Raw genomic sequence first — 24,346 nt, 5'->3', positions numbered from 1 at the left:
TGCATCCTTGCCATTCCCATCACTGGATTTGAACCAGCTGCAAGATCAATGACTGAGGAAAGCCAAACCACATGACTTGCCCAGATTCCTATGGGCACTGCTCAGAGCTGATCAGGAACAAGATACAATGCAGGGAAACCTGGGTGTACTGCAGTATAATATATCTACGTTGCAATAACTTGGCTAGTAGAATATGTCTGGCTAGATTGACTGCTACTGGGGAGGCAGAAAACAGGAGAATAAACCCTCTAATTTCTAGCAGTGATGCACTTCCCCATTCCCCGGCATGAAGTTTAAGGCAAGCTCTACACACCAAAAGGTTTACTACATATGTTAAACACACCCTCTTTGCAGACTACTTGCAGATAAATTGCTTGTAGAGGGTTTCTAAGACCCTAACCAGCATCTCCACTCTTCAAAATGAGATCCAGGCTCCAGTGGTGTAAAGTTTGCACTTGGATATGAACTGGGCATTTTCAGTCTTTTTTAAGGCTGATAACTACAGTGCTGCTACAGATAGCCCCAGACCGAAAAGAGACGAGAAGGGTATTAGCATTTCCCAAGAGAGTTAAACCTGAGAAATAGGAGTGCGGAATTATTTTTTTCTTTTTGCTAGAGTAGTTCTACAGTGGTTAAGCTGCCCTCCTTTCCTGAGGACAGCTTGATTTGTCCTGAATGCAAAAGATTAGCTTTCTGACATTGGAGTGCCCTCGTACCACGGCCTGGATGATGCAACTAATATCTGCTTTGTGTGGTTTGTTTCTCTTAATCCACAAGAAGCATTCACATGTGCAATGAAGAGTTTTGCTTCAGTGAAGTATTCAGTTGCTCGCTTGTTTCCGTTTTGTACCCTGCCAACCATTTGTATTAGTGAAGACAAACTGAAGAACAGCTGCCTGCCCTTGGGACAGATGGCAGAGAAGGAGAGTCTTCCCAGTGCTGTGGGCGACTGTTGTGCAGCTTTACATTGCATGTGACCTGATATCAGCATGAATTTGATCCTCCACCTCTGAGGCACTCTTAATTCAGCCAAACACTTCTTGCGGGGCATCCCCTCCTTGTGAGGCGAGCATGCTGCCCTGCAGCAAGCCTGGCCCTGTGACCCATGCCTGCTGGCAGACATTCATCTGCTGCACTGCAATCCTTGATCTGCTGAGGACAACTCTCCCTGGTGACATTTAACCCCAATTTTCTTCCTATTTTCTCCCCTCTTTCTAAAGAAAGAGGACGCTATTTATTCCCTACATCTCAGGGAATATGCAGCGTGGACTAAAGGGCCTGCCCTTGGAAGTTCAGTCAAGTCTGTAAGCACTTTACAGAAACTAGCTACACCACCGGAAGAGATCAGGATCCTACTCTGGTTTAAGAAAGCAACGCAATCCCAAAACCTGATCAACCTGGTGGGAAATGCCCATTGCCCCATGTAGCTCCTTTCTACAGCACCTCCCTAGGCACGCGTTCAGTGGGACTCCCTCCGGCACAGCTACTCTAGCAGCATCTTAAGATCACAGGTTTGTGGACAGTTCTACTTCTTAGCCTTGGATGTGAAAACACTTAATACAGATCTCCTGGAAACATCCTATGCAGTACAATGCTGGACTGGACTTACCTTGATTGGAGAGTACCACTTCCGAGGAGAGGAAGGCCTGCGCATGTTGTTCACAAGGTTCCTGGGTTCAGGGAACTCGTATTCCTGTTCTGGCATCTTGACTCTGGCATTCTTGGCTTTCTCTAACTTAGCGCCTTCTTCCGTGGAGCCCTTTTCTCCCCAGCGCACCTGAAAAGATGGTATCAGGGCATATTACAGTAGTAGTTGCTGCAGAGAGTTCCATCCCTGCTGTAATAACTAGATCCTGGTCCATATTTTCCCAGTGTCCACATCCAAGCTGAAGAGCGAGGCACTGGCTGTGAAGCGTGTTTCTAGACTAGAGCCCAAACTTTGAACAACTTCTTTGCAATTTATGAGAAGTGTGAGAGTGGGGAAGATTTTCTGAAAAACAAAAAGTATTTCCTTGTAATTTGTATGGCAACACTGCCGCTGTCTCCCAGGCGTGGACCAGGATCTTACTGTGCTAGAGGAAAAAGATGGTCCCAAACTTCAGGAATCTCTCTTTGGCTCTCAAATATTCCTATATAAAAATGATCTGGGCTCAGATGTACAAAAAAGCTTAAAGGAGTTTATGCCTATCTCATGAGTTTCTTTCTGGGTAAATTGCAGGGGGATGTCACAGCACAGTTCAAAAATAAAATCTGATACATGAACTGGTATCTAATTACCTCCATTCGTTTGATGCCGCCAACTCCTCGTCCACCATAATAAGAGGCATCTACTGTCGGCCATTTCTTCTTTGGAAGGCCATCATCATCTTCCTCCTACAAAACAGAAGGAAGGGGTTGCGCTGTTAGGAAGCATGACTAGAGATGAAAAGGAATAAGCAGTCACAGGCTATGTGGTCCTTTGAGCCTGCTAGAGCCAGCGCAGTCAAGGTTCTGGTCTCTCACTGGTTATTCTCCAGAGGATGTACACTCATGAAAAGAAAACATTTCACGATATAAACACCACCACCACTTGAAAGTTACAGTCTAACTCCAGCAAGAACGTGATTTTTGCCTTTTTTTTTTTAAAGGAGACTGTCTTTCATCATCTTTAAATTCAAGGAAGTAAATTGTTTCCAAGTTGCAAAATCATTGAAGCAGCCATCAAAACAGCACTCAGCATAGCTCAAGAGCTGGGGTCTTTTGGCTGCAAGTCTGATTGATATGCTAGCCATGAGTGACGGCAGCAGGGACCTACCTCTTTGCCATCCCTTCACTTATGCCTGTGCTTAGGGAGAGAACAGCTGCTGCTCTGAGGAGCGTTCCCTGGCTCATGGCTCCCCATGCTGGAAGAACCCTCCAGGGCCCACATAAATCATTGTATTGTAGTTTGGATTTGACAGAATGGGGGGGAAAAGCAATAAAGCAAGCAAGTAAGATCTGCTCCCGAGTGAAGGCAAATTAGGAGTACATTTGGGAATGACCCCAATACGAATGCCCGACATAGAGATGAGTTTTGGTTTTGTTTTTTTTTTGAGACAAGCTGGCCAAGTGTAATAGGATGGAAAAGTCTAATGGAAAAGTTACAAGAATGGAATTAGCTCTTATAATGAACTTCTCCCTCTGCTGGGGAGGCTGCCCATCAAAGTCCATGTGGCTTCAGTGATTTTCATGGGCTTATACCAGCAGAAAGTCAGGCCCTGTATGAAAAATGAGACTTAAATTCTGTACAAATTTGAATGTGTTCTACCCTGCAGAACTGAAACCTATGGTTCATCACCATACACAAAGTTAAACGTGTTCAAGACCATGGCCTTCATGATGACATTCAGATATGGCCAAATTAACAAATCAAGAAAATCTTCTTAAGTTTATTTAAAATAAGTCTAGCTAGAGTTCTATCAAGTGTATTCTATATATTCTATTTCTTTGTTGCACTATAACAACTCCACATATGCTCTGACCTATATAATGCCTTTCCCTTTAATTCCTGCAGTTCAGGCTGTGAACTGGCAAAGCAGAAAAGCAGAGTTCATCAAAAACGTGAAGTATTTCCTGTGAAAAATGTGGAGAGAAATGAAAAATGGTCCCTCTCTTTTTTTTTTTTTTCCTTTCTTTAATTTTTCACAGGGATTTGGCAAAACTCCATAACTTAGGAGCTTTCCATACTGGAAAAGCCAAAAAATACTTTGAAATTGAACTCCCCAGTAGGAAAACTGAAAAACTGGGGGGGGGGGGGGGGAAATCTAAGACAAGCTATGCTTTTTGTGTCGAAAAAAAGCATTTGTTTGTCAAAATACACAAATTCAGCTGCAAAATTTGTCCTGATCTAAAGGAAGAGTGAACAATTGAGTCATAAATACAAGGTGGTTCTCCATCGTAGCTGACCTCTTTCTCTCGCTCTGGGTTAGAGCTGCTGAGGCTCTTTGCTGCAACCTAAGAACTTAATATCTCTGCATGAAGTTTTCCATGAGGACTTTTTTAAAAAATTGGAATCAAAGCCATCTAAATATTTTCCTTCAGCAGTTCTTTCTCTCTTCAGTTTAGCACAGACTGGACTTCTCACAACAGGAAATACCAAGGTTTAGGAAATCTTCCCCACAAGCCCTTAAAAGCCCTGCAAGTCACTTCAATCTGAGATAGGAGTGTTTCTGCCAGAACAACAACAGAAACAGCACACACACAAAAAGACAACAGCGGACACTTGACAAACAAAGGAGTCACAAGCTTTCTTCAGAATGAGTCTGTTTACATGTTTTGAAGGGCATGGGAGGTTTTGCAACACAAGCAAAAAAAAACCCACCAGTGATGTCCTACACACTTGGCGAATGTGCTCACAGCACACACGAGTAGCTACAGGAAAGCAACTGGGAACTTGGGGGTCAAGGTAGGGAGACAGCAGGAAAAGAAGAAGGAAGCAGCATACAGTCCCCGTGTCCAGCATCCCAGCTCACTGCCCCATTCACAAGATCTGAGCCAATAAAACAGGGCTGAATTCTCACGTCATGGCTCAGTTTCGCCCATGTTTTTCCACACTTAGCTACAAGGGGGTTTTTGCCTGAGGAAGAACTGCATAAGGAACTTCAGCTCTGCCCCAGCAGCAGTATGAAAAACAGCCCCGGAAAATTCAAGTGCATTTAAGGATGCTGGAAATTGACTGTACAGAACTTGGCATCTTTCCACCCCCAAAAACTGCTTTAGAGGGAGGCAGAGTTTCTTTTAAAAAATAAGAAGCAGCGGGACAGAGCTACATTTCACAGTCACAGATCCAGATTCATAACTTCTGGATTTCAGCAAACAAAGAACTGTGTTCATCTCTGAGTCCATGCCGGGCTCTGTATACTTTGACCCTGACCTCAAGGAACCTCATCTGTGGGTAACACAGGGATAATTCAGGCTCCACTAGGGACATCTGAACCACTCAGGGTAAGAATTCAAACTCAATTTGGCCAGATATAAAAAAAAAAAGTTTGGACAACTTACCCCTCTCCCCACCCTTATAATTATTTTCGCAGTTGTCTCTGCAATGCCTGAATCTTGTCAGAATTTAGCATTTATGGAGCGCTCTGCCTGCACAAAGCACTGTAAGACATGACAGGACAATCCTTCCTCTAAGTAAGAGATGCTATCATCTCATTTTACAGCTGAGGAAACACGGAGGTGATTACGCTGTCCTCAAGGCTTCTGGCTCCTTACTGCCTCCTTTTTCTCCCAATGCCGAACTCCTTTCTGAATTGCACGGCCACCTCTTGGATGCAGAGGCATTGTTACACTTCGAGGACACCTTGCTCGGTTCTCAGGAAACATCTCCTCCCTGCTGCGGCAGGTTTTGCTTCTTACATTATACTCTACCAGGCATCTAAACCGCAACTGCATAAACTCATCGCTTTGGTTGTTCTCATATCTTTGCCTGTCACTGGCCCAAACCTGCAAACTATTGTCAGAAAGCACTCACAGGTCACAAGAGCATCTAACAGATGTTCCACTGGTGCTCTACTAAGGAGCAGACTGAAGAAAGAGCTCAAAAAATTCACATATAAGCTTATCCTTGAGACACAAATGCTTAGAAAACCAGCCTTTGTTGGTCTTACTGATCACAGAAACTCCTTGTTTATCTATGGTGCAGATTTTGGAAGATCCTGCCTGAAGTTGCATCCTCCAAGTGCAAAGCGCTACCTGTGCACAGTTGAGAGAGCCCCCGTTCTGATGAAGATGAGGGAGAAAGAATGTTGAGTTATTCCCACTCTGCAGCTCAGACACTGAGCTACAGGCAGATGAAATAAGGTCTTATAAGGTCAAGGGAATTAACACTGGCTTTCCCATTGCAACTGTGATGGGATTAAACTCAACTTTCACAGCCTCTACACTAACTGAGTTTGCTGTACTGGGCCTGTCTAGATATTTCACATGAAATTTGGCTATAGAAGTCCACACCTTCATGGTGTAATACCTACGCCTCATCTGTTGCCAATATCATCCCAAATTTTTTTCTTTTAAATACCCGCCTCTTGAAAGGTTCCTTTTCTTCTCCTCCCATATTTCCACAACTCACTGTAAAAGGGGAGTACAAGGGAAGGAAAAGAGCTGGCATACCACCGTGACCTGGCTTTATTTCAGGAATAACAGAATACATTTCCTGCCTTGGTGTCTACAAAAAATTCTTATCAGATCCTTTCTCTGGAGCCTATTTTGCTATCTCCCCAGCAAGACTTTTCAGGAAGAGAGAGGAAAACAGCTTGGAAAAGATTAATAAACACCAATAAGTGAGGGTGAGAGCAGCTCCTCAAGCAGATGAATCCCTGTTAGCCATTCTCTGGCCTCATGAATGTTCAGCTGTGGGAGAAAGATTAGTTCACAAAGATCAAACTGGTTCAAGCTGAACAGATGGTTTCATCCATTGGCTTAACAATAGCTGCCATGCAGTGAGTTAAATTCCTCCTTTTCATGCTGGCCTCCCATGACAGTGATGATTACCCTTCAGCATCTCATGCCTGTGCTGCTGAATGGTCCTTTCTCTCCAGGACTTTCTTGTGTGGGTACTTGCTTTGGTGTATGTGGGTAAGATGACAACAGACATAAGAATTATCCAATTACAGGCTGGTTGGTGGCTTGGCTCTGGTGCCATGCTAGGGGTGACTGTGGAGCTTGGGTGATCGAACAGCATGGAAAAAACAGGTCTGAGTGATGAGGAAAGGGCACACTCTGGTCATCTGGTAGATCTCCTGCCTGGTTTTGTCAACTTCAGGAACTTTGTGTCCCTGAATCCCTTCTGCAGAAGAAAGAGCTGCCATGACAGGAAATGGAGATACAGGAGTATATTTTAACATTGCCTGGTCTCTGTTTACAGCAGATGGGAAAAAGCAGCAATGAGAAGAGAGTGTGCCTCTTGGGGGTACTTTCGAGGGCTCCAGTTTATGCACCCTCTGACTGCAGTCAGTCTGTCCTTCTGTGAGACAGACTAGCAGCAGACCTCTGGCATGGGCCACGTAGTGAACAGGAAATTGTTGGAAGCTGCAGAGCCCTGGAGGTTGGATTTTTTTGATGTAGAAGATGCATTGCTATAGTGAGAATGAGCTTCGGCCTCGTGGTAAGCTTCTGGTCTGAGTTGAGTAAGAGTTGTTCCAATAGGCCCAGCCTGAAGGTGATGGGACACGTGAATAAAAGCAACTGTGTCTTCCTCCAACAGGGCTAGAAAAAGCCTTCCTATCCAGTGGAGGTAGAAGAATGTGGTTTTGATCCACCATCAATGACTAATCACAGGCCAGAAAGGTAATCGCTGGCTGCTTGAGGCATTCACCTCTTCCGATTGGCATTAACTCAATCTTTCCTGGCTGTAAGTAAAACCATCTGTCCTTCATCTGGGCTTAACCTCCTCCAGTATCCTGCGTTGTCTGAGGAGCACAGCAGTAAGTTGACGACATTTGCAATTTCTGAATGAATTAATTGGAAGTTTCTAGCCAATAATGATTTCCTTCACCAACAGTGAGCGTGTCTCCAATATGTCTCAAAAGGCCTTTAAAGTAGAGTTCAATAAAACCTTTGGCGGGTTTGACAGCAATGCTACTTTCCCTTCATTGTTACAGTATAATGCATTCTCCTTGCAGTGCAAAGACATATGGGCCTCAGCTCCCAAATCTGCTGATGCAAGAATTCCTCTTGTCTTTTTTTTGCCAAGATTTTTGGGAGAAGAAAAAAATCTTACTGTAACTGTAATGCTGCTGCTTAAGGGATTAGCACTCTTTCATGCTGGAGACAAGCAGTTGCTAGGTTTTCTGCAACGGAGAAAGCTATCTGCAACACATAAGAAAAACTGGATTGCAGAAAATCAAGTCCATCTTCTATTTGTTTTGAGGAAAGCAGAAAATCTGGAGTATCCAGCCTTCTGTGAAAGCATCATACTACTGCCAATCCCATTCTGTGGACCAGGCTCTATAAGAGTAAATGGGACCAACGAAATGTATCTTTTGAGAGCTTCTGCTATTTTTCCACTAGCAGAAAGCTCTTCTGTCTGGGGAAAAAAAAATGTATAGTACAAGTCACAGCTTCAAGCCTTACCAATTTTTGAGCACTGCTCTGATGCTATAAAGTTTCTAAAATAGTATAAACTACATTTTCCTTTTTAAGAAACCTTGGCTGCTAATTGTATAAGATGGCTATAGGATAACTGAGCATTAAGCTTAGGGGATGTGCTCTGGTGGAAAGTACGTGTCAAATTATACCATTAGACTAGTCCCTACAATGTTGGCACATTGTTGTAACCAAAGCCCCCCCATTCCCAGGGTCCCAAACCAGTAAGAATAATAGCCAAAAGATTGTACACATCTCCTCTTGCATTAACGAGGAAGCAGGCAAACTACAGGTATGAGTTAATGCAATTTGTCAGGCACTGTGCAGTGCCCTACAGTGGGTACAACCAAAGCCTGGACAAGCCTGCATTTAAAAGCCATCATCTACAGATAGCAAGCCTGAGAGCAAGCAGAGCAACATTCTGCTTCTATACAAAGAGGATTTGCCCCACGTTCTCCATAGTACAAGACCAGGTTAGTTTAAAATAAAAAGCCAGTAGCAAACACATTGCTACAGGAAAGCCGTGAAACAGACAGATGGAGTGAGAACTGTTTCATCCAAAGAGCTACACAGACTGTTCCTCTCTGTTAGAATCAGGGCTGAGAGAAGATATAACATGTCCAGAAATAACTTTACACCAGCTTAACTAAACTTAACTTGAGGCAAACTAACTGGTCTGCTGCAACTGGTTTATTTTGCAGCAACTGGTCTGCTTTTGCAGCACTTACTGGTTCCTTATACATGAAGCACGCCTTTCCTCTTGCACAGAGATGCAATTTCCCCTTCCAGTCCTTGGCCAGCAAGCCAGCATTCCAGAATGATGCATTTTAATTAATTTCAGCAATTGAATCCCTTGGCTTGGAGGCACATGTGATGCCAAACAGAGCATGTGCAATTTTAGGTTAATATTTTCCTTCTCATTCAGAGGATAAAAGCTAACAAAGCTAGTGGATTTACATACAGTCCAAACAGAAATGTCTACTTAGGAAAATAGGCCAGATGCCCGCATATAGAGGCATGGGGAGCACTGGATCTAAATGCGAATCTCCCTTTGGTCCAGGAATGTTCAGATTTGGAGTTTTGCTTCAGGCTTGTTTTGAAGTGCTACCAAGATGGAGGTTCTAGTACTGGCCTTGGCCTTGCCCTGAACTAGTTCTTTGTGCTTAGCGCAGGCAGAAGCTAGGCTGGGTTTCAGCTCTGTAGTGTTGCAGAGGACTGAGCTTTAAGGGTGTCTGTCTGCCTTGGCACAGAGCACTCTCACAGGGCCAGACTTTATGGAGAGCACAGAGAGGATCACTGCAGCAAGCTTTTCCACTTGCAAGCTGAAGCAGGCAATGAATTTGTCTCCAGAGACAAAAACCAAGGCGAAGTCACCAACCAAATCACTCTGAGCATAGATCTAAGTCTTCTCTTACTTGCATAGTTAAGAGGAACTGATCCAAACCCCAGTGAAGTCAATGGAAAAGCTCCCATTGACATCAGTGGGCCCTGAATGCAGCCCAGTGACTTTTCAATGAAATCCCATGTGCAAAACAGTGGAAGCGAAGAAGAGACTCATTGCGTGCTGAAAGCAGAAGGGGACAGAAAGAGGAAGGTGAAAAACTGGGCATGTTTCTGGGCAGAGTCTACTAATTAAGTAATGGTGATGTAGCTTTAAACCATTTGTTGCTACATTAATCTAAAAAAAGTAAGCAGAATTAAGTTGAAGGTTTTAATGTTGCATTATTGTTTCTCTTCATTAAAACTTGCCCAGCTAATGCAGCCCTTCTGATATCAGGATAGCTTTACTGGGGTTTTACATCTGCTCAGAATCTGGTCTGCTGTCTTCAGATACATTGCAAAGACTGTGGGCTGCCTTCGCTCACAGCAACCGTAGTCCAAGGGATCAGCATTGTGAGTTACCGCTCAGCTGCCAAGAGCAGTTATATGCTAAACAATCAAAATCATTACCGTGCCATTCTGGGAAGGCAGTTAAGCATATGTTTAGGTTCCATTAACTTCAAAGTTAAATACATGCTTAAGAGTTGTCCTTTTTGTGAATCACAGCCTACCTCTGTAGTGCTGTTCCAATGAGTGGAAGTATTGTCTGGCTCTGTCCTCCTTCCCTACCTGCTCCATAGAGCTACCATACACATAGGTCTACAGTCACTCTTAAATAAACAACACATCTCCACTTCTGTAGAAGGCAAAGTGAGCAGAGTGAAACACACATGGCAGACATCAGCTAAAAAGCCCCTAGTTTAGCTAAACCACTATTGACTTTAAGGCTACAAAGCTGAGCACAAAGGTTTAAATGGCCCATACTCTGCCATGTATGGGCCATCACAACCTCTTCTGAGCAGACTGAGCAAAATCTTGCCCTAAACATTGAGAAAATCGGGTTGTCAGTGTTACTCACCTCGCTGTCCTCTGCGGGAGGAGGGGGGGGCTCTTTGATGATCTAGAAGGATTAAAGAGAAACAAAATAGTAAATCCATACTTTGTTCTTCAGCACAATTCAAATGTCACTTAAAAAACCCAAACAAACAAGAAAACAACAGAATATGCTGCTGTGAACATCTCTGATCTTAGTTACAATACCACGCGATCACAGGGTGGCTACGTGTGCTACTGGTGTCACAGTCACTGAGCCTAAGAGGGGAGACGCCCCAAAGCCCTGCCATATAGACATTCCTAAGTGCAACTCCAGACCCACGTTGCCCTACGTGAGGTAACAGCAAATTCAAAGCCATATCTTTGATCCTCCGGCCTCCTAATCCCAGTAGGAGCCATAGGCAGAGCTGGCTCCAAGCAACAGATAGCAATCACTTTCACCTGAACAACCACGCTAAAATCAGCATCTCCTTCTCCCGACCACTGCACACGTGTACAGGTCCTGCCTCAGATAATTTACAGTCCAAACAAAGGCTGGAAAGCGAAACCAAGGTGAAGTAAAATGCCCTGGAGACATTGCAAAGCAGTAATAAACCCCCAGCCTCTGTCTCCCAGGCCCATACTTCATTCCAGAAGGCTGTGCCACCTCATGCTCTCATTAAAAATGCTTTTCACATTATCAGGCTAATATAGTTCACTCTCATAAGCTTTTAAAAAAATATAAAAATATATGTACATTTGAGGCTCTCCCAGGGTTTCTAATAAAGCAAGCAGGGTGAGGTTTTAGACTGGTCCAGAATATTCTCCATAGAAACAATTTAAGTTTATGTGGGCGTGAGGCTATTATTTCATGCAAAAAGTTTGCATTTAGGGCTCGGCAGGCAGTTGGCTATTATCACAGCCCTCTGCTCCAAGAGCAACAGAGAGCCTTGGGAAGGCAGTTGCATACAGGCACGCCAAATATCTCTCCCTTAAACAAGATGCACCCCAATGCACAGCCACTGCAGGCAACAGATTGAACCCAGCCAATTGTCAATGCAATTGCTCCAGAGATGGATTATCTCCAGTAGTTTTAAGTCCATCTGGATGAGGCAGCTCACTCTTTACACACCAGGCCACGATTCACATGCTGTCAGGGTGCTGAGGGCCTGTGGAGATAGCAGCGAGTGTCCTCAGCTCCTCTCAGGACGGGGTATTAGATGTAGAGGCTGCCTAGGCATGGGGTACAGATGTACAGGAATAAAAATTACCCTTCAAAAAAAAAAATCAGCATCCCAAACAATAACAACTTGGCTGTTTAAATACAGAAAGGGAAAATGACAATCACATTAAAGGCCCTGAAGATATAAATATTTACAACAATTCCTCTCACTCATGTTTTTCCTTCTCTGATGAGCTCACTGTTTTTATTTTCCGCTGCAAACCCCGAGTCATGCAATGTGGCCATTAATGAAGAGCATGTGCCTCTGGCTAGGGAGGAGAGGCTGGATCAGTCCTTTGTTTGTAACTCAGCCCAGGGCAATGATGGTTGTAGAGCTCTGCCACTACCTGTTCCTGGGCAGCAGGGCTTTTTTGTGGCGGCCTGCAGTGCCCTCAGGGAACCCCTGCTAAAGAATTTTCATGCTTTAGGAATCAACACTGAAGCTTTGTTTATATGTGCAGAAACACAAAGCACATGTGGAAGCAGGAAAGGACACTGAGGAGCACGGTAGGTGCACTCACTGGCCTGCTCACACCATCGCTTGTTCTGACGCAGCGGAACCATCGGTCAGGCTGTGGCTGTAAAGCCACCGACCACATTAGAGAGAAAGGAGGGGTGATGCCCCAGAGGAGCTCAGGCTGACTAGCAGAGCTGGTGAGTGTCTGCTACAGCATCCATCTCTCTGGCTACCCTGCAATTCCTGGCTTGTGCTTGCAGCTCTGGGGGATACCAGCTCTTTCCCAGATGGAAAGCAAATAATGAAAAGCAGATGAAAAGTTGTCTGCATCAGAGTCCTGCTCTGTGGAAAGGAAATGATGAGCATCAGTAGGGTTTACTCAAAGTGCTGCTCCTTGGTTTAAGAAGGTGGAGACAGCATAATTTCTTATACGTCTCTTGACACAATAAATACTGATGCAGAGTGTACAATGCACCAAAATACACAGAAGACTTTTGTAGCCACATTTTCAGATACGTTTTGGTCTGTGCAAGGCGTGACATTTGTCAACAGACCTACTTTTGAACCAAACCCCTTAATCCAAACCCACTGGACACTGAGAAATTTCAGATATCTGATCCAAAATATACCCATTGGAAGTGCCTTATTCCCTCTAACATTATGCTGGTGGAACATCATGGGTTCCAGTGGAGTTTCTCTCATTTGCATTGGCATGAAACATCAGGATAATCCGTCCAGCATATTTGGTCCAGCTAAGTGTTCAGACACAACTTCTCAGCCAGTATCACTAGAAACTCTTGAGATTACAGACTTGGAAGTGAAGAGATGGCTGTGTTTTTCACACATTTGCATTCTTTCTCATAACATACGCACACACATACACGCAAACTGATTTCTATAAACAGACCAAGTTTTTTCTATCACAGCCCAAGAGGATAAAAAAAAAAAAGATTCCTTCTATTTTTAAGTGCTATGCACTTCTAAGAGCAACTGAACACCCCATAAGTTGGCAACACAGAGTGGTTAGTTTGGACAAGTCCAGGGATGGGGACAGTTTGGCCTTCTCTGCCTTTGAGCCTGTATGAACTTTCAAAGTTCAAGCCTTACAAAAAATATATTTCTGTCTCGCTGCCCAGATCTGGAAAGGCTTTTGGTCTGCAAAAAGTGCAGATCTTTTCCTTCTCCCTTTTAGATTCTTGTAGTTACAGCTGTATATGCACAAGGCCCTCATTCTGGGGTACTGGAGCCAGCGAAGCAAATGGGATCTCTGTGCCATCTCACACAAGTGAGCAAAGCCAGGGCCAAGTGGAAATAACGGGGTCCCAGAGCCGAAAGGCAGTGCCTTACCCCAGCTCATTTTGCACAAATAGAAACAATTACTCAAGCACAAGAAAGAAAATGCCACTACAGGGAACTCAGTGAGGATACAGCCCGCACTGGCACAGAAGACTCGAGTCCGCCACATTTTGTTCTGGGCTGCACCGCTCGCCTTCCCTCTGCCTCGCCAGATGACACACATGGACCTGCTGAACGCAATCAGCTGGGAGCACACTTGGCCAAGCAAAATGCTTCAGCTAGTTTAGCTTGGCAAGGCTGGAGTGTTTGTTCATGTGTGCTGCAATTGTTTTGATAACCCCAAGCCATTTCTGTGATTGCTGCTGCAACTGTATCTCCTGTCCCTGTGTTTGAAAGAAGAAAAAGATGGTCGTTCAGCAACCATATTTGCTCACTAGGTGAGGAATACCTGAGGGTTTCTACATCATCACATGCTACAAAAACCTTACAGCGTGGTCTTTTGTTTTCAAGTAGTAAAGGCCTGTGGGATGGAGAGGTGGCCATTGGCTTTTCTTGGCAGAGGAAGGAACTTCGAGAGTAGTTGTCAGCACTTCTACACACTTAGCTGTGAAAATTCAGGACAATACAGTAATTCTTTGCCTTTCATCACAGATCTCAGTATACGTGTGACTGACACAGATCTCTTAGCTGACCCACCCTGATGTCACAGACGCATGGAGAAGCAGCTGTTTCTGATTAATAACCCAGTGTAAAAGCAGAGGAATGCTATTAGCCACCTCCTAGAAGGTTAATAGCATTGGAGAGGATTGGTTTTCTGTGCCCTGAAATTTCTGTAGCCATTCAGGCGTAAGAGAGCACATGTTGAATCCAAATTTTGCATATTTCAGGAATGTGTCTAGGATGGTTTCCATCTTGGGAAGAGCAGAAAACTCCACCAGTTTACAGTGTCCAGCAAGCACATACTCAGTAACTCTCCCTGGAGTTTTATATGATGAATAGGGGCAATATGTTTCTTGTCAGTGGAGTGTATCTGCGTTAAGATGGAACAGATCATCATTTAAAATGAGGGCTACATGAGAGAGCAGTACAAAACAAGAAATAAAGGACTTCACTTCTAATTAGGACTAAAATTTGGGAAGGGAGCATGCAGTTAACTGAGCAGAGTTTTTGTCCTTATTTACCTTCACTCTTCTGGAAAATACAGAATATGTATTTTTGCTATCCTAATAAGCATGGGTTTATTTTTATAGCATTAAGTATGACCCATCTGATCCATCTTTTTTTTTTTTCCCCTTACATATTTACAGTTTTGACCTCCTCTAAGTCCTGTGACAGAGTTTCATAGTTTAGTTATGAGTTGGGTAAAGGAACATTTCCTTTTTATTTGTTTCATATCTGCCGTGTCTTCTAAGTACCCATTAAATCCTTGGAGATTTGGTCTACACTTCAAAGTTTCTAATACAAGCAGGAGCCTGTCCCTATCTCTTCATCTGCAAAACAATACATTCTTCTTCCTAGACATACTAGTATAAGAGGTAAATGAAGTCCAATAGGAAAGTTAACTCATACTTTTAAGTTAACCTCTCTTGTCAGCCTGGAAGCAGATCCAGAATCTCAATTTTAACTCATTAAAGCTAGGAGACAAGGCTGTTTCACACCTAAGACTTCAAGCTGACGTGCACAAGCTACTTTCAATACAGATCATAGCACAAGTCAAAATCATCCACTTATGAAAGGCATGAGATCATGCAGGGAAAAAAAAACCCTCCATTTAATTAACTCTGATACAGTTTGCAACTGAATGGGGCTGACATGCAGTTCTCCAGGGAACACATGAAAAAAAATGTAGCATCTGCAAGGCCATTCCTTTTCCTAGACAATTTCACTTACACAGATAAACAAGGCCAGAATCAGTGGGGTTTGCTCCCAGTGTCTGACCCACTTTCTTTGGAAGACTATATAAGTGAAATTCATTTTCTGGACTAAAGGAAAACATCATAGCTACTTTCAGCTATATGCAGAAGCCCTTGCTCTCACTCACTGACTGCTAGTGAGTTTTCTGGTTCGGTAAGACTATGTCCTAAAGACCTATTTCTCCTTAGCTGGGCTAAGCCAATTTTCTTTAGAAGAGGTGAGAAGCGGCCAGGGAAAAAACAAAGGAAGAAGTCACTTTTATCAAGTTAATTACTTCCCATGCAGGACTGGGGCAAAGAACAACAGTGCCTCCTCTGCGTTAAGTATCTGTTGTGGTCTGGACCAAAGGGTGCAGAAGCGGGTCAAGATTAATATAATTGGCCTTTGGATCTGGCCTTAAGGAAATGCATAGCAAGGAAAATGGTTTGGGAATCTGAAGTCTAGGCATATCACCTAAAGGCAAATGGCTACCTTCCTAACTTTCAGAGGGTAATGCTTAGCACTTTCCAAAAAGGGAACTCCATGAATATCTTTCAGTTTGATCACCCCAGAACTTTGGAGAATTTGGCTTTAAATTTTGGTAATAACGCATCGCAGCAGCACATCAAAGCACCCTAGTTCAGTGCCTGGCACCCACACTGTTTTATTAACCCATTTCTCTACCAGGGCTGCTGTAGAGCTGATAGTATTAGCCCAGGCAAAATGCCTCTGCTATGCTATTTTCAGGATCCATGCTAGCCTGTTTAGAGACAGCCAGTTATAGAGCATCATATCCATATCTAAACCATCCTGATCTGACTGACAGGAGGCTGAGAGGAACAGTGAACTGCTGTGGGTACTCCGGATGATTAAGACAACTGTCTTTATCCTCCTGCTGCCCTTTGTGCACAGCAATTGCAACGTCACATTCTGTTATTTACGCTACTTTAAACCTACAATAACAGTGCTACCTCCAAATGTTTTGGATTGACCGTGCTATAAGTGAAGACACTCATTTGCAGCAGCATGCATGGATTCAGAGCTTGGATGTTACGCACCACATTAAGCCCCAATAAATTCAGTGAAACTCTACCACATTATCCTAGGGAGCGCTTGCCTCACTAGCTCCGATTCGAACCGAAGGCAGGGACTGGGGGGTCCGCAAGCAATTTCTGCCTGCACATTTGTGTCTTTCTCTCTTTCTCTTGCTTTGTCTCAGTAATGTTTCAGATGACTCATGACCCCATGCTCTCTTCTCCCCAAATCATCATAAATGCAGAAAAACTGTGCCGCATGTGCACATGGGAGCAGGTGGGAATCAGAATACGTGGATCTTTAAGTAATCTCCGTCAAGCCAGCAAGCATGCACCATGTAATTTTATGACTCTCTAGCATTGCTATAGAGTCTACGCATTTCCTCCCCTCCTCTTCCTCCAGTTTAGCCACGATTTTCATGTGGTTTTAATATATATTTTCTGTATTTTCTCCATCCAGCTTTTTGTTTCCAGAACTTCTGGTCAGCTGCAGTACAGACTGAGCACCAAACAAATTGCTGGGTTCTTCCATGCTTCCTTCCAGAAAGCAGCTTTAAAGTTAAAACTGGTGTTAGATGCTTAAATACCAACACCTCATTTATCTGCCAGCTACACCCCTGTATTTAAAAAAGGTGCCGTATAAAAATGAGAAGGATGGTGTATACATTCTAAGTGGGCAATTAACACAGACCGGCTTCTCATTCCCTCCCCCCTCAGGCCACACGGTATGGATGCATAAGGGAGGTAGACTCATGTCTTGCACTCGCTCAGTGCGGTGCTGCACACTGCCACAGGGAAACTGTCCCAGCACAGGCAAGCCTTCCAACTATTGTATTAATTATGCCTTCACTGTACATCCGGAACACTTTAGCCAGCTTCATTTCCAAGCCAATTTAACAACATGCCTGCAAAATCCTCCTTAAGATGCTTTTGGAGGCTTATTATCTATTTGGCTTTCATCTGTATTAAAATCTATTTGGTTTACATCAATATTAAACCTAAGCCTTATGTTGGCCTCCTACCTGGAACAATTTCACCCCTGGGTACCTAAATAGCCTCTTACACACACAGCTACTACTATGATCGCTCGGACTCCTTCAGGTTATGCTGTGTTCAGGAGAGAGGAGGAATGGGAAGACAACAGCAAAATGCCCACTAACATCAACGAGGCCAGGATCTGGCATCTGCTGTTTTGCAGATATGCTCTGCCCAGGAAAAAGCAGGGTCGTCCTGCTATAGATGTCTTTGGTATTTGCCATCATTCTTCTAATGCGTATAGTGTTGGGGGTGTTGGCTTAGCAGAATTATCTTTGTTTTCTGTTGTTGTTGAATAAACATCCTTGAAACCCTTTGAAAGGTTAGCACCTGGCTGCCATGCTTTTGTAATATCCCCCCACAGACATCAAGGGAAATTTTGCCTGTGCTGGTATCAGGCACAGCAAAGACCTAATTATTGTTCTGAACCACTAAGCAACAATTGCATCTACTGTAAACTGAGTGGTAAATTCCAGACTTCATCCCAGAATACTTCTGAGACCAATAAACTTGGATACACTTGGAAGGATCATTTCTTTATGGGTGCATGCCAAGGAGATACTGGGTTCCAGATAAATCTCCAGAGTAAGTCTATTGACTTCAGTCCATTTACTCCAGGGATGAAGCTGGCTTGGTGTCTTTCCTGAAGAACTGCTGGATAATAATGATTCCTATTTAATTAAAAAGCATGCCAAGAGGAATTTCAGGGTTTAGAAATGTGCTTGTCACTCAGAAACAAATTTATACTTGGTAAGAAAAAAGTTCATTGTGTTTTTTTCTTTTTCCCCGGACACATACACAATTATCTCTGAAACATCCCTGGGCTTGAATCCACAGCAGTGTCTCTGGGTCTGCGGTTGGATTATTAGAGGTTATTGCTTGCCTGCCTCTCTTGTCTGTTGTGCAAGCCAGTTCCTCTGCCCTTAATTCACTCTGGGCTTCTGACAACACTGCATTCCTTAATGTGCCATTACCAAACTAGTAAATAAGCACTGCTCTGCTCTCTCTCCCTACCCTAAGCCAAGCAGGCTGGGTACTCCTCTATGGATTTATCTTTAATTTTATAGAATCTTTGGGTAAGTAATACACAGTGAGGTATCTTAGCTGCTGATCTGCTGCCAAACATACTGGACTGCCATCCCAGAGAGATCGAAGAGATTTCATACAGGGTCTTGAATTAAAATCTTCCCAGCAAGTAGAGGGATGTGTCTGACTTACATTTGGAAAATATCAGGGAGAGTACCCCCTTGGAGATCTTGCTAAGAAGGAATGTGGGAGGTAAAGGAGGAGAGAGGGTGAGGAAATGCTTTTATCTACAACAAGCTTTTTAAGTACAGAATTTAAATCTGGAAAATATTAAGCACATAAAGTTCCATGTGGACAAGAGACTCCCTATCTCTGCTGCACCACCTTGCTTATCTGGACTATTTTTCACACTTCAAGAACACTGTTATATGACCACTATCCTCATATCATTCCACTGCAGCAGACCCGTGCTACCCTCTGAATGCCTTGCTCCATATTCCCTTTACTTCATAATCCGCTGCTTTTATTCATGCCTTTTTCCTATCAGCTTCATTCTCCTGTGACAGAACCTTAGAACAGCAGCATCACTTAGAGCCTTTCCTTGTACCACCTCAATCCTCCACCAGCATAGGCATCTGTACAGGGCACATCTCCATTGACTTCTATGTAGATGCGCCAACAAGAAGTTGACCCAGCTTCTCTGGGAACGTGTCATCTAGTTTAGACAAACAGCTCTCAGCAACCTACCACACTGCTAATCCTTTATCCATTTTTAGAACTGATTTTTTTAGTGTTCTGAAAAGTCCAAATAAATATTTTTCCCCTCTGGTTTTCATCTCAGGACAGAGGTGCCAAACTACTGTGAAGAGAAGCATTTTACCCCTAGCATTTCCAGCCAGAAACAGAAATAGACAAGTAAGATTTTTCCTGTGAGATTTCCATCCTTGTTCTGGATAGAGAAATACATCTCACCACAAAGACTCATCCTCAAATGTGACTGCTCCTGCAGTTTGTGGCTCCAAAGCTCTCAGCACCAGATCATAGGTTTGGTAGAACATGGTGCAAATTTACAACACTGGGTAAGTGATATCCAATCAGGAATAATGATAGCGACCCAGAAAGTGAGGCCAGTTTGGGCAGTCTTAAAAGAAGCATCCGAAATATTACATGCAGCCAGTCACCAAAACCAGACTCCAATTCTGCTGACACTTGTACATCCCTAATTCCTGTTCTATATTTGCAGCACAAACAAGACCCAAAGCAAGAGCAGAGCTTCACTGTATGGCACGTTCCACAATAATCAGCCTTTGCCCTGATCTTCATTGGAAAAGGCAGCCCTAGGGGATGATCGGCAGAGATGTACAGGGGTACAACAGGTCCTGCAGACAAACAGCAGGGTCAGGTGTGAGAGAAAAGCTTGTCTCAAGTCCTGTGATGTCCTTCTTGCCTCGCTTGACCTCTTCCTTCTCTCCCGTTTTCTCCTCATTTCTGTCTGCTTTTTTAAATTAACTCTGTGACTGTGCTTTTTAACTCCACAGAACATTTTGTGAAAAAGCAGAGAGGAAAGAATGCTCAGTGAAGCATAGTCATACTCCTACTGAAACTGTCATTTGGATATTTCAAAGTGCTTTTCAGACACAGTGAACCAGGGAAAAAAGTTAATCTTGCAAAAATTTGCACACTTAGAAATGTCTTTTCCTTGTACCTGAGGCAGAACAAGGACTCCAGCCTGGGTTCAGCATGCCTGCCCTGCTACAGAAGTTCTCCAGCATTGAGGCACTGACACAGGGGGTTAGAAAATCCAGAAAAGCAACTCATTCCTAAAAAGGCATGGCAACTAATACATTTCTACAAACCATTTCCAATTTGTGACCAATAAAATACAACTAAAAGGCTCCTGACAAGGTCTGTATGTTAGCAACATTGCTATTTCATGGGTATAATCCAAAGGTCAGGCAGATGAAATAGAAGCACAAAACAGTGCCAGCAACGGAAGAAACACTGTCTTGTTCAGTGACTAGTCCTATGCTCGCTCTTACTGGAAAACTTTGCCTCCTTCCCACTCATTTCTTATATTCAGGCAACACTGAATTGCTGTTTTGTGCCAACGGTTTCTTGGACTTACCACTGTGCAGCAAAGAGGCCAGAACCACCAGAGAAGAACCAACGCCATCAGGAGGAAGAGGATCAACAAAGCAATAGCCAGGATGGTCCCATCTGACTGGAAGAGAAACACAGAGCACATGTGAGCACCACTTACACAGAACTCCCCTCTCCACGGTACCTCACCTGGGCATCCTGCTTCCAGGCAAGTGCATGTCCCAGAGCCCATTGCCATACTCCATTTATTTTTCAGACAAAATGCCATGTTCCTCCCTCCTCATACATCCAAATGTGGCACCTGCCCCCCACCTCATTGCAAAGAGGCCAGGACCTCTAGTTCTCTTCCCAGAGAGTTATAGGTTTTGTCTCAATTTTCTGAACCTCACAATTACATAAAAAAAGCTTCTTTCACTTTGGATAAAAATTAATGTAATATTCTTCAGAGTATTGTGAAGACTAAAAAAAATATTTAAAAAAGAGCTCACAACACAATGTTTCATTGCAGTTTAAGCATTCTCCTTTCTTTGCAACTCTTCCACTCTTGCAGTATAAGTTTGAAAGCGATGTTAAAATTAAAGTTTACTCCAAACAGAAAATTTGAAGCAAGATCCCTACGGGCCCATAACTCGGGTCATCCTGCTCTTCTTCACAGTGCTGAGTCAGGGTAGTTCTACCATGAGCTTTTCAAGGAGATTTGAACATACACACCATCGCAATATACAGGGGTTTTGCGCATCAGGAGCCATTAACTCTAGAAGATCCTCTTCCTCTCTGTGATAATTCCCCCATTTAAAAAGGCATTTGCAATTCTCTGATACCGGTTAACAATGCAAACTGCTGCACAAGCCAGCTCAATATAGCAATCAAGGCCAAATGTGCATTATTTCTTGTTGCTTAGATTTAACCCAAAGCAGATGTTCCTGGCTTCCTGAGGCATGCCAGCTTCCCTATACCACTCCGCCCCAATATCATCCTACTCCAAGATATGCCAACAAGCAGTCCTGACTTGAGCCTGTTTGAGATGTTCTTGATGTAAGAGCCAGACATTTAAAAAACCCCACCCAAGCGTCGAGGTCACAATGCCAGATTAAGGACACATTCAAGAGCAGACTGACCTGTAGGATGGGAAAATTGTGTGCCTGCTTAAGTCACTGTAATTCAATGGCCAGAAGATCCCCCATCACACCATAATGGGAAGAGTAATGAAAAAAACAATCGGGTTGAGAGCATTTTCCAAGCTCTCTTCTGGAGTAGAAGGAATTGGCGGAGAACTTGGATCAAGACAACCTGATCTTTGACACTTGGAAACAAGAGAGGTAGTCCATGCAGGAGAAGAATTCACCGAAGACATCTCTGAAAATGGAACTTGGACTCCAACACAAAATAAAAGCTCATTTGAGAAGACGGAGCTGTAAGTTTGGTGCTGTTCCTCTAGACAGACAGCAGAAAGTCACATCCATCATCTGCAAAATGGAACCTGCTGATATTCAATGCTTTAGAAAATGTGATCCTGACTCTTTGCTGCCATGACATTGTAGAAGACATATGGCTTTTTATGTCTGATTGTTGTCTGCCCCTTTTGCCCCTATATTGAAATAAATATTTTGTCATTAAGAATACTCTAAAATCAATTTGCAAAAATACAAAACAAATTAAAGTAGCCTTTTAACTGTTTTGTTTGGGGGATTTTTTTTTTAATAGAATTTATTTTTACTTTTTTTTTTTCCCCTCCAAGACAACCTGTAAAGACCAATTTACATTACCCTAACACATCTGTTTCTTTGCAAAGCAGCTGGTGTGGCCAGCTGGTATTCTGTGTATCACAGCAGCAAAACAGTCCGGAGGACTTAAAAGGTTTTGGTTTGCCAAATCTTACATTTCTCACTCAGGTAATGCCTCTCTCTAAAGCCGGTGTTGCCTGGCAAGCCTGCAGGAATAAGCCCCCTTCGGATATCAAAACCAGAACATCACTGCCCCCCTCAAAAAAAAAAATCTGGTTGCATTAATTCCTTTTCCTATATTGGAACATCAAAATATTCCAGACAAATACAAACTGAACTTTATGGGCTCAGCCATAGTTACAAAGTGTCAAACTGAGACCGTTAATCAGGAACTGCAAACCCTATCTTCCTCTGCTCTGACCGTGCTGTCACTGCTGTGAACCAGGCTCCGAGGAAACCCTAGCAAGTCAGACCAGGACAAAGCACACATCAACAAATCCTACCATAAACATCCAAAGTGGCCTGAATTCTGCTTTTGGTTTGTTTTCTCTTTATTACATCAGTTTCTGCTAGAATTTAGCTACCATTCTGGGTAATATGTAGAACTATGCTTAGATAGAAACTGCCACTTATCCAAGCTGAATAATAAACAAGAAGGAAAATATGCCTGCTAAAATAGTTTGCAAAAGTTCCACTGACATTTTGAAATCTTTCTCCCAGTCTTATAGCTAGTTAAAAAGGGCTGAAGCATTTGAAATGTCTGTTTTCGTTCCTTTTTTTTTTTTTGATCAAAATTTGGAAGAGCAATACAAATGCTCATGGAAACACTGAACCATGGAATAATTTAATGAGCTGTGTTTAATGCTTATTGAATAAAGGCTGTCAATTCAGACCAAGAAAACAACTTTCATTTTAAAGACAAAAAAAAAGATAATTTTAACACTAAACTAGTACATTTTCCATAAAAAATATCTATGGAGACAAAGCATGGCCAGCCCCTAAACACACATGGTTATCTGAAGTCAGTATGACTTTCCCATAGGATTCATCTCGACTACTTACACCGAGATAAAACCGTGGTGCTTGTACCCATAGTGAGATCAGCAGCCTAAAACTCCGTTACACCTGGATGGCTGAAAAAAGCCAGACAACTCGGATACCCATCAGGACGCTAAGCGTAAAACATTGGCGACTTGCTTCTTGACAACTGTCGGAGGCCTAGATGACGCCTGGAGCCATTGTTTGAAATGCTTTGCTATTGTCCCAAGAAACAGTAATACGAGAAAGAGCAGGCTCTTTAAGTGACCTTTCAACATGCTACACATTTAACATGTTGAAACTCTACCTGTAGGCTCTGAAACAAACTGGTAGAGAAAGCAAGGCAGCTGTGCCTTGAAGCCTGCTTCCCTGCCAGAGTCCAACAAGGCCAAGAAAACGCTACAAGTATTGCTGGCAGTTGAAGTACAATGGAAAACAACTTCTGGAAGATATTGTAAAATAGATAGATATGAAGAAATCTGAAGCAGGACACATTAGAGGCATCTCCTCACACATAGGGGTGTGCTCTCTCTCACTGAGCAGTTATTATGGAACCGTTACAGACTGGGAGAAGCCAGACTGTGACTGGGGGAATGCTTTTGTCACAAGACAAACCCGGCCCACCTCTTGGACTGGAGGTGCTCCTAGAGAGAAGAGGGGAGGGATGGCAAAGTCTGACCCAGTAAACGGCATGGGCTATTCCTTAAATCTACCCACAAACATTCAGATATGTGCTGTCCTACAAAAACACACTCCTTTAAGGCATGCACACAATCCCTGGGAAGATCCCATCTAACAAAAAGGTTAGTATAAACCAGGTGCCTGCACATTCCTTTAACAGTCAGGGAACAGGGATGACCGGTCCAGTGGCGGCCATGCCACAGAGGAGATGACTCGGCCTCCGGAGTTCTTTTGCTGTTGCCTACCCAGATTGCTGCCTAAGGCCAAGCTCTTAAACTTCTGCCTCAGGAAGCACGTATGCAATCACGTAGAGACACACAGCTAAGAGAATCTGTGATTTTAAGCCCCTTATTTCATCTTAGACATCCTCAAGGTTTCTAAACAC

The 24,346-nt window shown here is 43.4% G+C and overlaps 1 protein-coding gene across 1 annotated transcript in view; it reads right to left on the bottom strand.

The window, feature by feature from the left end:
- Positions 1 to 24,346, bottom strand: part of ANTXR1 (ANTXR cell adhesion molecule 1) — a 111,367-nt gene that overhangs the window by 31,483 nt on the left and 55,538 nt on the right. Inside the window, exons 13-16 of the mRNA XM_087763052.1 lie at positions 20,544 to 20,639; positions 10,502 to 10,543; positions 2,278 to 2,373; positions 1,610 to 1,777 (exon numbers count right to left, since the gene is read on the bottom strand). Coding sequence (XP_087619178.1) covers positions 1,610 to 1,777; positions 2,278 to 2,373; positions 10,502 to 10,543; positions 20,544 to 20,639 — 402 coding nt within the window. The remainder of the gene's footprint in view (positions 1 to 1,609; positions 1,778 to 2,277; positions 2,374 to 10,501; positions 10,544 to 20,543; positions 20,640 to 24,346) is intronic.

This window comes from Nipponia nippon, unplaced genomic scaffold (assembly GCF_047370975.1).
Source record: "Nipponia nippon isolate SJK-2023a ecotype South Korea unplaced genomic scaffold, ASM4737097v1 scaffold_27, whole genome shotgun sequence".
In the NCBI taxonomy this organism is placed as follows: domain Eukaryota; kingdom Metazoa; phylum Chordata; class Aves; order Pelecaniformes; family Threskiornithidae; genus Nipponia; species Nipponia nippon.
The sequence above is the reverse complement of the archived record's forward strand: the minus strand, read 5'-3'. Positions and strand labels throughout refer to the sequence as shown.